This window comes from Artibeus jamaicensis, unplaced genomic scaffold (genome assembly GCF_021234435.1).
Source record: "Artibeus jamaicensis isolate MK-2021 breed Jamaican fruit bat unplaced genomic scaffold, CSHL_Jam_final contig_1998, whole genome shotgun sequence".
Taxonomy (NCBI): domain Eukaryota; kingdom Metazoa; phylum Chordata; class Mammalia; order Chiroptera; family Phyllostomidae; genus Artibeus; species Artibeus jamaicensis.
Genome location: NW_026521407.1, coordinates 10,572,641 through 10,588,839, shown reverse-complemented (window position 1 = coordinate 10,588,839; position 16,199 = coordinate 10,572,641). Strand labels below are relative to the sequence as shown.

Here is a 16,199-nt window from a genome sequence, read left to right as displayed (position 1 = left end):
ATTCATATAACATAAAATTAGCCATTTAAAAGTGTAGAATTAGTAGTTTGTTGTGCAACAATCACCACTATGTAATTCCAGGACATTCTCATCACCCACCCCCCAAAAAATCCAGTACCTGTTTGTGGTCACCAATAATTTCCATGCACTTTTAAAATGAATTTTACTGAAGTATATAATTTACATGCAATACAATTAATCAGTTTTAAGTGTTGCAGTTTGATGGGTTCTGACAAATGTATATACTTGTATAAGTCACCACCACAATCAAAATACAGAATATTTCTATCATTCCCTGAAACGCTCTTATATTTAAAGTAGAAGGGAAAGGCAGCAAAGGAAACAGGATGGACAGGTAGGAGGGTAAAAGGAAGACTCTGATGTTCTGAAAGCCAAGAGAAGAAAGTATTTCAAGAACGAAAGAGTGACCAACTGCATCAAATGATGCTAAGAAACCAAATAACTAAGCTGAAGACAGATTCACAACAAATTTAACAATGTAGAATCACTGGTGACTCTGACTAAAGCGGCTGCATCAGAATGGTGAGGATGCAAGCTTAAATGAAGTGTGTTCCACGGAAATGGGAGAAGAGTATCTGGAGACAGCAAGAAGAGACAACCCTTTTAAGAAGTTCTGTTGTAAAGGGAAGGACAAAATAGGGTGGGGTAGTAACTGAAGGGGTAAATATTTGTATGCTAAAGGGACAGACCCAGTAGAGAGGGGGAAAGTGATGGTACAAGAAGGGGGCGGGGGTTACTGATCTACATCTTTAAGTTGGCAAGAAGGGAAAGGTTCAGTGAACAAGAGAAGAGACTGGCCTTAGATAGGAGCTGGGACCCTTCACCCAAAGTTACAGGAGAGACGGTGGAGAATAAGGGCACAGATGCAGACATGTGGGCGCTCTGGGAGGCTATCTTCTAATTGCTTCTGTTTTCCCAGTAAATTAGATAGCAAGGTCATCAATGCAGAGTGATGATGGGAGAAGACTGTGTTAGAGGTTTGAGGAGAGAGAAGGAGATACAAAACTGTCATTCAAAAGGTTGGTAAGCTTGAATTGAAAGTAAGGCCAGTCAATAATAGCACTTTGTGTATTTCTCTGTCAATGTTCAGCCACGTAGGTTCAGGTATGGGAGCATATGGAGAGAGCTGGGTTTGAACAAGGTTTTTGTAAAGGCACAAAGTAAGCAGAATGAAGAGAGAAGAAAAAAAGTTGAGGGTGTAGGAAAGGTAGTGACTATAAAGTGATAAAATGATTAACCTTGGAATTTAAGCTGGATAGGAATAAAATGAAGATGTAAGGAAGGAGTGAGTCAGAGCAGAAATGTAGTAGGATCAAGAGTTGCAGATCCTGGTGTGTTCAAAGCACTGTTGGACTTGGGGTACTGAAGAGAGTGAGCTGGGAAGATAGGACGGAGGAGCAGCAAAGAAAGGGATGCTAGAACTTGACATTACGTGGAATGAGAGGCTGAGATGGGATGGAGGAAGGGACCATTGGAGGAGAAAAAGTAAGATTATGGGATCGATCATTAATGCAGACATAGTAATCACAAAGAATTACAACCAGACTAGTGGTATTGCAGAGATAACAATGGACCAGCAACTAAAAGATGAAAAAAACAAGAGGGAGTGACTAAAGGCGGAGGAACACTACAATAAGGAACAGTGCTAATATGGTACATTGTGATGACGTGGGATTCAAAGACGGAGGTTTTCAGAGAGAAGAGTGGGGGAAAAGGGTGTGGAAGTAGCAGTGAGGCATCAGGAAGACACTCTTCCCCCTCCAGGTTCAGTGATACCAGGAGAAGAGAAATCAGTCGCTTCTTGATAGGGTAGTGTCTTTAAAGGGTAGGCAGGCTTCAAGCAAAGTAAGAAGGCCGGAGTACAATCAGAGAGGAAGCTGAGGATATAAGAGATTTTGCTGCTGACTGACTGTAAGTCCCAGAAGCCATGATGGAATAGTTTAAAGATACATATTTTTGGCTTAGTATGTCTCATGCTAAGTGCATACCTACTATTTCACCTAATGTTCAACCAAAAAAATCAGCAATCCATTTTTGGAGGCGGAGGAAAAATCAGGTGAATGTAATGAGAGACAATTTGTTTTCAACATGGTTCACCCAAAATACTGACTTTTGAACTTAAACCTTTACCTCTCCCCACTTCTCTACACATGAATACACATACCTATGCATAACCATAGAGTGTCATGAAGTAGTATGTTTTCCTAATCTGTACCTTGTAAGGATCCTCAGGATCTACCCAGGCCACATGAAACATATGACGAATCTCCTCTGCCAGTCCAATTCTTGCTCCACTGTTGGCTGCTACGTAGATACGTGGGATTCCCTCTGCCCTGGCAAGCTCAGAAGCTCTGAGAAACAGCAAATCCTCCTGGGGCCCAAAGGACCCAATTTGGTATGTGATGTCATTGCCAATAACAACGATATCTCGACCTTCTGGATATTCAGGACTTTTAAGGGTCATTTTCCAAGCTACCATGCCAATCTGCAAAAGTAGAAACAAACAAACAAATAAATACAAGCTTCTTATGTGCAGATTTTTTTTTCCTGGAGGTTCCTTAAAGGTATCCAACACTGTCCTCAGGTAAAGATAAGTATTTGCACTGCTAAAGAGCCAAGCTCCCTGTGGGTAACTCGAACAAACATTCTAACACACTTCTTTAGATTGTGTTGAGAACAGCTGGTTTACCGTGCATTTCAGTTGTCTCAACTCCATCTTTGGGCCTGCTCAGAGAAGGTGAAAAAGTGAAAGCCGAAATGTACTCAGAATACCTGTGGTAGAATGCTGTGGAACTGGGATTTAAATCCAGAATTGTGAACTGACCACCCTGTTTACTAAATACTTCATTTTTTTTTTAAATTCTTTCCAAGAAACTTTCAACATATGAGAGAGCAGGAGAGAATCGCCAATCATGGACTGTATAACTTTTGTGATTCTGCATCCTTTTACTGTCCTCTAGCATTTGATAGGAATAATAGCACTATTCTTTACTGGCTTGCTTCAGGTATCTCACATTTCTGCAAGAATTTACCATAGCTCAACATCGCATCCTTGTGAGTATCTCTTGTCACTTTCCCCCAGAACCAGAAAACCAATGGATGCAAGGAACTAATCTCTTGCTGCACTGTGACATATGTAAATCTCTGCTTTCTGTTCAGCAGCATCTGACCAGCCACACAAATAAATGATATTGACTTAAAAGCCAGAGGTGGCATATCTCTTCCCAAACCCTCACAGCCCCCTCCTTTTAATCTCTTTCTATATGAGAACTAGTCAATCCTACTACTTGTTTATTTACTAGTTCTATTTTTCTCTGTTCACTCACACTCCAGTTACAGCTGCAGTTCTTCATGTCTGCCTGTCTGTTTCCCTATACCCGAATAAGTAATGTTTCCATTCTCCACCCCCCACCCCGTTTCTTTCTGTCTTCTCTCCCTTCCCACCCCCCAGTGCTCGCCCCCAAACACAAAGCCCACCAGATGATCATTCCTGGTCCTGCCTAATGGAGCCCAGCGACATCTGCAGCCTTGGTCCCTCATCCCCAGGCTGCTGCATATCACCTCATTGGGGAGCCGGCCATCAAGAAGGGCCATTAACAGATGTAAATAGCAGCATCCCTGGAAAGCCACATGCATCACCCAGACTCAACCGGGCCAGTGATCATAAGCTCTGAGTACACATTCCTCAATCCAATTGCACATCCACTGTAATCAGGCCGGTTGAAGCTTTTCACACAGCTATTTGTGATTCTCAGCATTAAGAAATATATATACGAAGTACCCACAGATAAATATAAGCTATTTAATATATTATACCATTGGCAAAATACAAATCAAAACGAATATAATACACAGAAAAAATCCAATTATTTTCTGAGATCAGATATCACTCTATCTGCTCATTAAAGACAGAAAAAGGAAGGAGAAACAGATTATCAAAAAAAAAAGCAAGCAAATATTAGGATAATTTTAGTCATGATATTAAGAAGCTGGTTAATATTATATAACTCCTGTGCGGGGAGAAACATTTCACCTGCCTTCTCACACGGCCCTCTAACCCGACATCTCCTTTGTTTTTCAGGAAGAAAAAGCTATTTCCTCTAAACGCATTTGTAGTTAGGAAGATGGCATTTTACACCAAATTTTATGATATATTAACTTTGGCCACCTAGGCCAGAAGCGGCTTAGATGCAAGCCCTGAAGAATTTACTTCAGCATTTGCATGCTAATGCAAACATTGTGTCTATGTGGCACTGGGCAGGCAAATAATACTCTTATCTTTTGTTATTACCTGGGGACTCTAACTGTGTCACTTGGGCAGTCAGTTCAGCAACTGGCCAAGTCATTATGTTTGCAATATTGACTTCTAATTAGGTGTCAACACAGCAGCACCAAGAACACACGAGTCTTTATCAATGTTCTTTCCAAAGTGTATTCCTCATCGACCACCCCCTCCCCCTTTAAAAATGTACCAATACAGAATGGAGTGTGCTCGCCCAGTCTTAGAATAGCAAGATTCCTTATTAGAAGAGATTAAGTTTTGAGTAAGCATAATGAACAAACAAACATCTAAGAAAGCATCTATTGCTCAATTTACATTAAATTTAGATTTTAATGTGAATCAAATGACGGGTTGTGTAATGGTGGACTTGGGCTTTGAGGTCAAGCTTGCATCCACATCCAGGCCCTCTCACTTATTAACTGTGTGATTTGTAAAAATGACTTTACTGTACTTCAGCGTCCCCAAATATCAACTTAATAATACCTATGGCTCCGATGTACAAACTGTTAGAAGCAGCAATTTATTACACTAACTTTAACATACAAACTTTTGCTGCTTTCTCTCCTCTCAAATGGAACGGGTATCTAAATCTACCCATTCAAAAAAGGTTCATTAGAATTCCTTTTCCTCAGTAAAGCTTCCCGTAGCCTAAAGTAACCCCTTTCTTCTCTGATCACCTACTAAGACCTTTGTGTAAAGAATTTATTTGATAATTCATCATATACTGCCTAGGACTGCTTTTAGCTTGCCAGCTTGAACCATTATATCATCTCTTCCAGTGTCTAGCAGGCTCCCTACACGTAATATGGGAGTAATAAATATTTGCTCATTCCACAGTCATTTCATTTTTAAAATGATACTTGGAAAACAGTCCACCATCAAGGGCTTAGAATACTGTCCATGACTTATCTCTAGGGATTATGGAATAATAGTCCTAAACATTAATCACCTACTGGTATTTATTTTTTAGTATGAAGAATAGCTGCCATTAATTGAACATGTATTACATGTTGACAAATACTGGTAGTAGTTAAAAGTTTAAGCTGGACCTGTCTTGGTTCAAACCTCAGCTTTATACAATTATAAAACCTTAGACCAGTCACTTAACCTCATATATAGTCACAATTTTTTCAATTATAAAATGGTGATAATGGTATCTTTCTAGAGGGATTGTTGTGATGAACACCAACCACATCAGACTGGTACAGAGGCTGGCTTATAAAAGTCCTCTAACAATAGCTATTGTTATTAACTGAAAAGCAGCTGTTGCTATTGCCATGAGAAAACCAAGGCACAGAAAAATTAATTTGCTCTTATAGATATTATGAATTGTTTATTTTTAAAAATAAGGTTTGCATAATTCCTTTTTTGGAGAAATCAGGAGAGTGTGATCCAGACTAGTACTACTTCACTTAGCTGAAACCCTGTGAAAAGATAAATATGAATTATAACACATGCATAAATGTCACTGACATCTAAACGCACAATATGGTTTCTGGATTGGATCCTGAAACAGAGCAAGGGCATTAGTAGAAAAAACTGGTGAAATCCAGAACAAAGTGTATTTCATTTAATGGTATTATACCAATTAATTTCTTAGTTTTTATAATTATACTATGGTATATAAAATTATATAAATTATAATGATATAATTAATATAAGGTTTACATAAACCAATTATATATGGTTTGTATAATTATTTAAAATGTTAACATTAGGGGATGCTGGGTGAAGGGGATATGAGAACTCTCTGCACTATCCTTGTAACTTTTCTGCAAATTGAAATATTTGAAGACAAAGTTAAAAGAATAAATACCATGTTAAAAACATTTTTGAAGGGAACTAAATTGGCTGGTGAGGTCGTTGCTAGTGTTCTGGAGACCTTGTAAGATAATGGCTATGAAGACTACAAATAGCATTTTTAAAATGCCTACGAAGTACATGTGAAGAAGTGGCATAACAAACTTCATGTAAACGGTATTAACAAAATAATAGTTAAAGGGCACAGACTCAGAAGCCAGATTATAGATTCAGTTAGTTTTATAGCCACATAACCTTAGGTAAGTTACTAACCTCTGTGCACCTCAGTTTTCTCATCAGTAAAGTGGGGTAATAATAACCTACTCTATTAAATTGGGGAGGATTAAATACATGGTACACCGTAGAATAGTACCTGGCACACAGTAAATGCATGGTAAGTATTATGACACTTTAACTAAAAGCATGTTGGGGTAAAAAAACAGAAATAAAGAACATAGCAAAATGACATAATAGTTACCTTAGAATGATGGGACTATGGGTTTTTTTCCCATTCTCCAAATTTTCTTTAATATGTTTGTACTGCACTGATAATGTAAACATTTTATAAAATAAAAAAGTAATTGAGACAGGACTACCAGGTAGCTCTTTATTGGGTGACAGGTACATGGGAGCTTCTGTTACTATCTCGAGTGTACATCTGAACATTTCCATAATTAAAAAAGAATCTCACCAGCCTAATGGATTTTTCATATTTTATAAGAACAGACTAAATTTTAGTCATACAACAGGTCTTATTTTGCAATATCAGAGAGATTTAAACATATGAAAATTAAGATCAGGACTCGTCTCAAAGGGAGAAGAACATCGGGAACTGCCTTAGTTCGTTGGGGTTATCATTTCACTTTTTAAAGAAGAAATGCTCTGCACCGATGTGGTTGAATGTAAACATATGTATATATAGGTTTATACAATATTAATATCTCTACCTGAGAAGTAACTGCTTCAGTGTTTTTCTGGTCTGATGGTTAAATACATATTTATACTTTTAAAGTCAATATTTGTACGATAGACAAGAACAGTGCCTATCAGCTAAATACATATTTAGGACTGTACCACATGTATTACAAACATGTACTAAAATCGAAAGCTTATATTTATACAGAGCCTTTCATCTTGAAGGGGGCTAAAGAGCTTTACAAACATATGTACACAACAGGACGTTTGCTCTGATAGGCAGACAAGGCATCAGCTCACCCACGCCCCTACTCCTTCCCGCAGGCTGGGGCAGGAACGCACAGTGCCAGCAGCTGCAGGTCTGCCACGCTGTGAGGACGTGTGCCACCGCAACCGGCGCGGCTATGCACAGCCCCCGACAGAGGGTTTCCCTCGGAGGGTAGTGACTACTCTCCTCAAGCGCAGAAGCACCACAGCCGTTTCCAAATTTGTGTTTTTAAATTATTCTCTACCAAACTCAACTAATCACTTGATGAAATTGAATTTGATACGGAAAATGGCTTCTGAATGCAAAATACTTTCTGTCTGATGATGAGAACTAGGTTGAAAAACACCTCCCCCTGCCCTTGTTAGATTTAGAGGGGAAAAAAAAAGGGTCACAACATTCAGGAGAAATGGTTCAAAATACTCTATCTAAGAATAGCTTTGTCTCAGTGGATTGGGTCATTACTTCAAAAGACAGTCATTATCTCCCCCCCTTTAATTAGGACACTAAGTTTTTCAGTCAAATTACTTTATATAGATGGTCCTATCTATATTTTACACACAACAGAGACATGCTATTGAAATTTCTGCAATCACTATAAAAGCGTACACAAAGTGTGACAATGTGATTAGGAATATGACATTCTCTGATTTCACCTAAACACAAGTTGCTTTGTATCTTAACTGAATGAAAGAAAATTCCATGGTTTTGGCTTCTCTCTCCCCTGCATGTTTTTATGGGGTAAAACTTAGTGAAAAGGCCACTCCAGCACTAAGGGATAAGGAAACAACAAAATGGCAACATGTGGCCAGAAAGGGGCTTGTGCGGGGAGGGGGCGGATGGTGTACAATGGGCTTCACACTCCGGCTTTTGGTTCTTTCCAGCCACCAGCTTCTTTCCCTGACCACTGAGGCACTGACTAACCAAGTGGTTCTGGGCACTTACTGCATATTAGGTTTTCATTGATATGGTCATAAATCACTGGAAAAAAACATTTCAGATGATTTTTATAGGAGAATGTTCCAATTAGCAGGTTTCTTAGGTTTCAGGTTATCAACCTAAACTAATTAACGTAAAGCCGAAAAGGGAAGAGGATCAGAAGAGTTGCTGTGAATAAGCTAAGGATAAACAGAAATAAGTATCTGTTTTCCTTACACGAGTTCTTAGGAAGAAAATATTTCTTCAGCCACAGTCTGACTCTGGAATAAACACGTGCCAAGTGAGGGAGGAGGGGATGGGGAGGAGAAAGCAAGCAGAAGACAACAGTCTTATTTAACTGTTTTTATGTGGGTAAAATGATTTGTGCTGCAGTATTTCCATAAGAAGTGGGACCATTATTTTCCTGTAGGAACACATTTGGTTTGAAAAGTATCACTGGACAAGACGTGAAAATCAAACCGAATGAATTATTCACAACCTCCGATCAGAGGTGATCATTATTTCTGATGCTCCAAACAGTGATTAGGATTCTGCCCTGAGATGTCATTTTCTCACTGAGTAACACCAGCAATACAGAAAGACATTATCTATCTATCCATATATATATTTTTTCTCCTGGGAGGGCCTTGGTTTAATGTTACTATAATAGATACTAAAAACATGATAATATTAACATTTATTCTGATGGTGCCCATAAATGCCATTAGTCTGACACCAAGTGTCAACACTAATTATGACCCAAAGTTAACACCAAAATTGACATCAACATTAATTGTACTATCAATGTGAACAGAAAGTGCAAATGCACACACACACATGCATGGATGCACACAAATATACACATTTTCCAAAGCTGCTGCTACTACAAAATAAAACAATATTAAGCTCAATAAAGAAATGTAAAGAGAAAGCTAAGGGCTCAAACAAGACAGGGTTTTGTTTTTAAGGATATAAGAAGCATCCATCAACTTTAGCTATGCTGTGGGAAGCAGGAAGGAAATATCTTTGCCATGATTGTCTTTCTTAACATCTATCTCATTTTGAGTTCAGCTGTAATAATATAAAGGTTAGACTGTAGCTGAAATGTGGTAACTTTATTTTCCTTGCTCAAAGTTTAAAAGTTGAGTTTTTCCGGCAAAGCCTCCGGTAGCTATTGTTCTACTGTTGCTACTGCCAGGAAGACAACCATCCTCCAGCAAGGGGAGCAGCGACACAAAGACTCCTGGAATGTCAGAGCGAGTCAGACCTAAGCGTCACATGCACCATAAAGAAGACAAAACTAACACCCAGAGAGAAGGAATCTGAACTTAAGTTCCTTTATAGACTGTATTTTATTAATGATAATAAAATGTTATTCCCTCCTCTTTTGTATCTTGTATGGAATATTAAGTCATCACTTTAATTAGATCCTATCAAAAAATTACAATTTTAACTCATGTTAGAATCTTATGGAAAGAACATACTTCATGAAATATTAGAAAATACTGTGTAGGTGTTAAAAACATGTTATTTTTAAACCACACAGCAATGTAATATTTGACTTAATTTGTGCTACTGAGAAAAACCATGCTGAAAAAATGCCAATGCCTTTCCATGTTGTATTATTTGCTGGAGATCATGTTCCATGGCCTAGTTTGTATGATCACATAAAAAAGCTCAAAACAATTTTCTTAACAGCTGAAAAAAGCCTTTTTCCATGCTTGGAAAATTCAAAAATGGCTGACCAAACTTAGCTCAACCCTTCTAAAAACTGATGAAAGGGTAAGAAGAAATATCATTTTTAGAGCAAAAAAATTTTATCCCAGACATCACTCTTAGAAAATGTCACCAAAGATTAGAAACCATAATTTTGATCAGGGGAATTATTTCTCTCTGTAATATTTACATACATGAAGCCACATTAATTTTATACATGGGCACACAGTGCTTTAATAGACCTACTGATTTTTTAAGAAAACACGCAATGGAGCACATGCAAGTAAGTTGTATTTGAGAAATGGGGCACAGGAGGAATTGGTTGATATGGCAATTAGCCAAGTTGGCCTACTACAGTTCCAGAAGCCTTGTCCATTAATCATGGAAACGAATGCTGGACTCTGGTGCGCTGCACCACGCCTCACCCTCTGGTGTCATCTGTTGCTGTCCTGGGTTTACAGCTGCCTTTAGGTAGCTGTGTCAAGTTTCTCCACATAGGGGACTGTATCACATCCTTTTTTAGTAAAATCTTAAAATTCAAGATGTATAAAAATTTTTAAAAAATGCTGACCAGGACATTCTTCCTTGTCCAGGACTTACTTTGGAAAGGAACTGGGGAGTCTTCCACAAGTGCTGCATTAGTTGGCTAACAGATACATTAGGATTTTCAAAGCCAGTCAATTGGGCCTTGGTTTCCTACTAATGAAATGAGTCAAACTCAACTAATCAACCTGATGAGAAATCTCCAACACCAGTTACAGTCATTCGGAAGAAAATCTAAGAAAAGCATATGCATCCCAAAAGAAGAGCATTAGAAATTCATTAAAATAATTCCACAGCAGGAAGAGCTACGTTTCAAGATTAGCCTTAACATTTTTCTAATGGAAGCACTCAACTTTGGTTCTGAGAATCATTTTAGACAAAGAGAAACATTTTAGACATAGCCAAACATGCTTACTTAGAATGAAGATAACACAAGAAAAGTGCATAGTTTTAAATAAAACTATCGTACCACACATTCCATTAAGAAATTCCTATCTTACTAGGCCTAAGAGGATTTAAATCGGTTTTTTGAAACCCTTGACAAAAAATAAGGGAAGCAGAAACTATGAATGTTTCTATGTAATCAGTGGTTTGTGGTACTTTCTGTTGAGGATCTCAAAGCACTTACATTCTCCCGTCTTCAGGGATAGATTGGGGGCAAGGACCATTAGTCTCTTTTGATAACTTGAACAATCGGTGCACACACCGCGGTCCTGTTTCTCAGATCTGTTTCTATCAGGTCTATTTCAGAGCTCACCTTCTGCACACTACAATACAAATGTGCCTCTTTTCCAACATGTATCTAAAACACTGACATGGACTCAATTTCCACACCCAGCATGAAAAAGGTAGACTGATTTCAAGAGAATGAAACAAAAGCACAGTAAAATACATCCAAATTAGCTTCACATTCATGGAGCTATTCTGAGGGTAAATCAAGTAAAATAATACACTAAAGTCTAATGTTAAACTAGAAATATTTTCTGTGTGCATGAGAAACAGTCAACACTTTCCTTATTCAAGTTCACACACTTATACACACTCTCTGCAGTCAGAGTTTCAAAATATGACGGGTTCCACTGGAATCTGAATCCATGATAATCCAAGCAATTCCTCTGAGAGTATGGAAAATGTCAACCAAGTGAATTAAGACAGAGGGTAATGGTAGTTTTCTAAAATAAGAGGTCCTCTGGGTTAAGAGGTGCAGCCTAGAACTGTCACAATGAATCTACTAATTAATTTCTTCTAATTTTTATGTTTATATAAACTTACCAAATTTCCTTTTCCTACCTAACTCCTAACATTTTTTTGTTTTTATACTCAAATTAGAGATTTTCAAAGGATTATAGCAACACATTAAGGAAAAGTGTCAAAATGGTAAGATTTGTGTCAGCTAGTCAGAAAATGCAAGAGTATTGGTTATATCACTTTCCATATTTTTCTGTAAGTCTGAAATATTTATAATAAAATATTAAAGAGATGCTTATGCCTTGGTAGACTGGACATCAACACATTGCCAACAATTAAAAATATGGACAAGGCTGAGCAGTTCTAGAGTTTCTATCCCAAACATTCCACCCTCAAGAATATAAAGCAGAACTAAAACCAAGAAAGCAGGTGCGACGGCAGCTAGTTTTTACACCACTATTTTTCCTTGATCATCCTCTTTCTAAAAAATTATTTCCTATAAAAATGTATATAGCCATGATGTAAAGTTCAACAGATTTCCACCCCAAAGAGTTAAAAATGCAGTTGCATATTGTAGGAACACCAGGCAAAGCCTACCAATCCATCTGAAAAAAGGGGGAAGGATCCTGCTGGATCTGCCTTACCCAACAGGACAAATTCAGAGGCTTGTCTGAATGCTAAGCTGCTGAGAAAGAAAAACCCTGACACCTAGTGCCCATTGGAAAAAATGAAGTCTTGGAGCCACTATAATTCTTAATTTTGTGTGTGCAAGTGATCATTAAATTGCATTCAATTTGGAGTAATACCTATCTTCCTGAAAAATGTTAAGGGAAAAATTTAATACCATGCAACGATTCTAGTCTCTAATTACCAAACCTTTTTGGAGCATACATCCTGTACCTAATAGTTATAACTGCTTCTAAACACAGCATTTCTCATCACATCTCAGTTTTTCATTACAGCAGGAGTGATGAGAGGCAATGGGATGGGTTCTATTAAAAAGGCCATGTTCTGAAATAATAAGGTAAGCAGGGTCCTAATTTCTATCTTCACTAAAAAAGCTACTATAAAAGGTACATCTCTATGACATCTTTCGTCATTGCCCGATTTAGAGATTCATGATCTAGTTCACAAAACTGTTCAGGAAATATAACAAAAGAATGTGAATAACATTTCAGAACAAATAACATAGTCTCAAGAAGGCCAGTGTTTTCTTTGTCCTACTAGGCAAAGTTAAGTTGCACTGTCAAGTCGGTTATAGCCCTTGGCTTGATCTTAGCCTGACTGAGCCTTTTGATAACAGGATTTAGTGCGAAAAGCAGCTACATTGGATTGTGAACTGTTACTCAAAATGTTCCCACCTGCAATTACAGCTTCCACCAAATGATCAAAACAGGTTAGCAAACTGGCAGGAAAATGAAAACAATTCCCCCAAAATTGAGATGTGGTAAGAGTGGAACTGCTGGTTAGCTGCATCTCCTCTGTATCCAGGCTCAGCAGCACAGTCACCAGCTGCATATTTACATACAGTGCCCATCACTGTAGCATTGTGAAATCAGCTAGAAATGAAATCAGTTTAGCCTATGCTGCAATCATATTTTCCTCAATTTTCATCTTTACTTGAAACTATTTTTAAAAATTCCCGAAAAATTCGTCTCTGGAGCTATTTGCAAGTAACATAGTTCACAGATTTGGTCTACATCTTTTATTCCTACTCTAAATTCATACTAAACGCAATGCCATTCAAATCTGACAATGAGAAAAATGTGTTCTCCTACACCTTTCATCATGCATAAGGTTACACCTTTCTTGATGGCAAAGGGACAACTAGGAAAATGGAAAGGAGAAAGTAGCTAACACTATATCAGAAAAGCTCTGTTTCTCCTGCTTTTAACACGGGCACAATGTTCAAAATGCAGGTCACATCTCTGCTGAAACAGCCAATATTCTTCCTCAAATGGAACACAAGTTACCTAAAACTAAATGGAACTGAATTGTTCCAAGTCCTGGACCCATCACCATTTTACCTATTTACTGTCCTGGAAATAAAAAATAAGGAAGAAAGACTGGCCACCCATATAGCCAATGGTCTGATAAGTGCAGGTTTGCTGCCTCTGATTATGGGGAAAAGCATCTCAATTCATGGGGAAACTCTGCAGGAATCTCTTGTTTTCCCTTTTTTCCCTTATAGCCATGTGTTAGCTTTTAGACCCAGGAACTCCAATCCTTCGAGGTAATGTGATATCACCAAAATGATGACCTGGTAGAGCCATCACCTTTGGAGAACACTACATTATAATGATTTAAATGTCCATGTAGCATCAGTGTATTTACATTGAGCCTTGGCTCTCAGAATATTAACAGTTCAATTTTTTACTCCTTTTTTAATAAAACTATTTCTCAAGGCTCTGTTCCGATGCCCATTCTCTTTGGGACAGGACAGATTTGCACCACATCTCATCGGCATGAGCTCTTTTCTTTCCCCTCACATCATTCTTGGGGTAATGTGTAGAGTGCCAGGCTCATGACAAACTTGTCTCTTTGGCCTAAGAAAATTAAACCGTAATAGCTGAAAGTCAACTTGCCTGGATAAAACCGGTCTCAGCATGAGGGAATACATCGCATTGACACTGTGTTGTCTCAGGCACAGCTGTCCCTCACAGTTCTGACTGCTGAAACTCCCATCTTTAGATTGGTCAGTCTCTCAGTGGACATGCTTCATTGTATGTTCAAGCTATTGGTAACAGCGTTTGATACTAATACCCCAACCTCACTCCTGCTGTGCAGTGTCCTATAATCTAGCTACAGCCACTGACTGACTTCACCAGCCATCGAGGGCATCAGTCACTAACTGTTCACAAAAGAACACAGGTCTCAGTTCTCCTGAGCTCAAAGACTCAGAAATAGCAAACTAACACTCAGCCTCAAATCCGATCGTTTGAAGAAAAGGAAAAGAGAGAACAAAGAAAACAGGCAACTAAGGAGGGAAAAGAATAGAAGAAAGTGAGAACTGACAAAAAGCAAAAATAATTTTAATACTGTTAAGATTTCTGGATTTCAAGATTATTAAGCACTGGGCAAAGGGAAACGTGGTTCCTATACTGACTCTACTACTTCTGGCCGTATAAAAGACATCTCTTTTCCATCAAGGTTTGGTGGGTCTTAAAGGGGTTAAAAAAACCTTTAATTTTTTTTATCCGTGGTGTGTGTGTGTGTGTGTGTGTGTGTGTGTGTGTGTGGTCTTTGGGTCCAGAGTCCCGTATAATAAGACTATTTGTATTCATACTGGCAGAGTAAACACTACATGTTCATGCCCAGGCAGCTCTGTGCTTGTAATTTCAGCAAGAACAGAGCTCTGTCCCTCTGGGACTTCACTATTCCCCCAGTCTCCATTCGCTCAAACACAGAATGAGAGCGGAGAGAAAGCAGGAGAGAAAGATCATGGCAAGAGGTTTCACACAGCACTGCAGCTAGCTTCCATGTGGCCCAAAATCTCATTTTGTGTTTTAATTACATTAGTTAAAACCGTTTTCTCTCAGCTCCATGTTCACAAGGGTGCCTTCTGTTCTTGAAGACTACGCTGTTCAATGAATCAGAATTTAAGTCTAGCACAATGAAGCTTTTCTTTGCTGTTGAGGGACTCACCAAGTACATGCTACACACAGTGGCACAAACCTCTGCTTCAACTTTATGTGCTAATGAGTATATACCTACTCTTGTCAAAATTCTATGCATCCTTCCTCGCTAGCCTCTTGCCTTTGCTACTTGTCAAGGTGTTAGATTAGAAGAACTCCTCCAAGTCTGATACTTTCCATCTGGTCCATGACTGCATCCATCTTAATACCAAATCATCCACTTCTGGTACCCACTGGTGTACTTACTGAAACAGCCATATGCCTTGTACACAGAGTAACATTTTCTTTTTAATAAGATACTGCATAAAATTGAAAGATTGCTCCTTCTAAGGCAGGAGATTTATCTAGGATTATATCTAAGGTTGAAATAAAAACATATCTCTTTTTAGGTTTGTTACTGTTAATCATTGTTGTTGTTAACTGTACATTAGAAGCATAGTTAAAATAAGGAAAAATATCAATGCATGGAGGTGGATATAGGATATTGGGAAAGAAAATAACTTTATATCATTATTAGTAGTGCACTACAGGAGAAAGGACTCCAAGGCTAGGAAATACATTCTTGAATCTGAAATGAGTTCTCTGTTCTTTTTTTTATCTTTAAAGCACTGGTTCTGAATGAGTCCCTTTAAGAAGAACGTATTTACCATGCTCACAACAGCATCAGATCAAGTCACTTGAGCATAAGAAACATACCAAAATATGCATACTAGTATGCAAATAGACATCCAAGTAAAGAAAAAACATCAAGCAAAATACTTTAAATGCTCTTATGATAGAAAAATCTCAAAATTTCAAACATATACAAAGAGAGAGAAAAGTATCCTATGTATCTATCATCCAACTTCAATCGACAACTCATGGCCAACCTTGTTTCATCCATGCTCCCACACTCACCCTCCATTATTTTGAAGTA

The 16,199-nt window shown here is 38.2% G+C and overlaps 1 protein-coding gene across 8 annotated transcripts in view; it reads right to left on the bottom strand.

The window, feature by feature from the left end:
- Positions 1-16,199, bottom strand: part of ACACA (acetyl-CoA carboxylase alpha) — a 278,851-nt gene that overhangs the window by 83,334 nt on the left and 179,318 nt on the right. For all 8 annotated transcript variants that reach the window (XM_053654887.1, XM_053654891.1, XM_053654894.1 and 5 more), the window contains one exon: positions 2,237-2,506. In XM_053654887.1, coding sequence (XP_053510862.1) covers positions 2,237-2,506 — 270 coding nt within the window. The remainder of the gene's footprint in view (positions 1-2,236; positions 2,507-16,199) is intronic.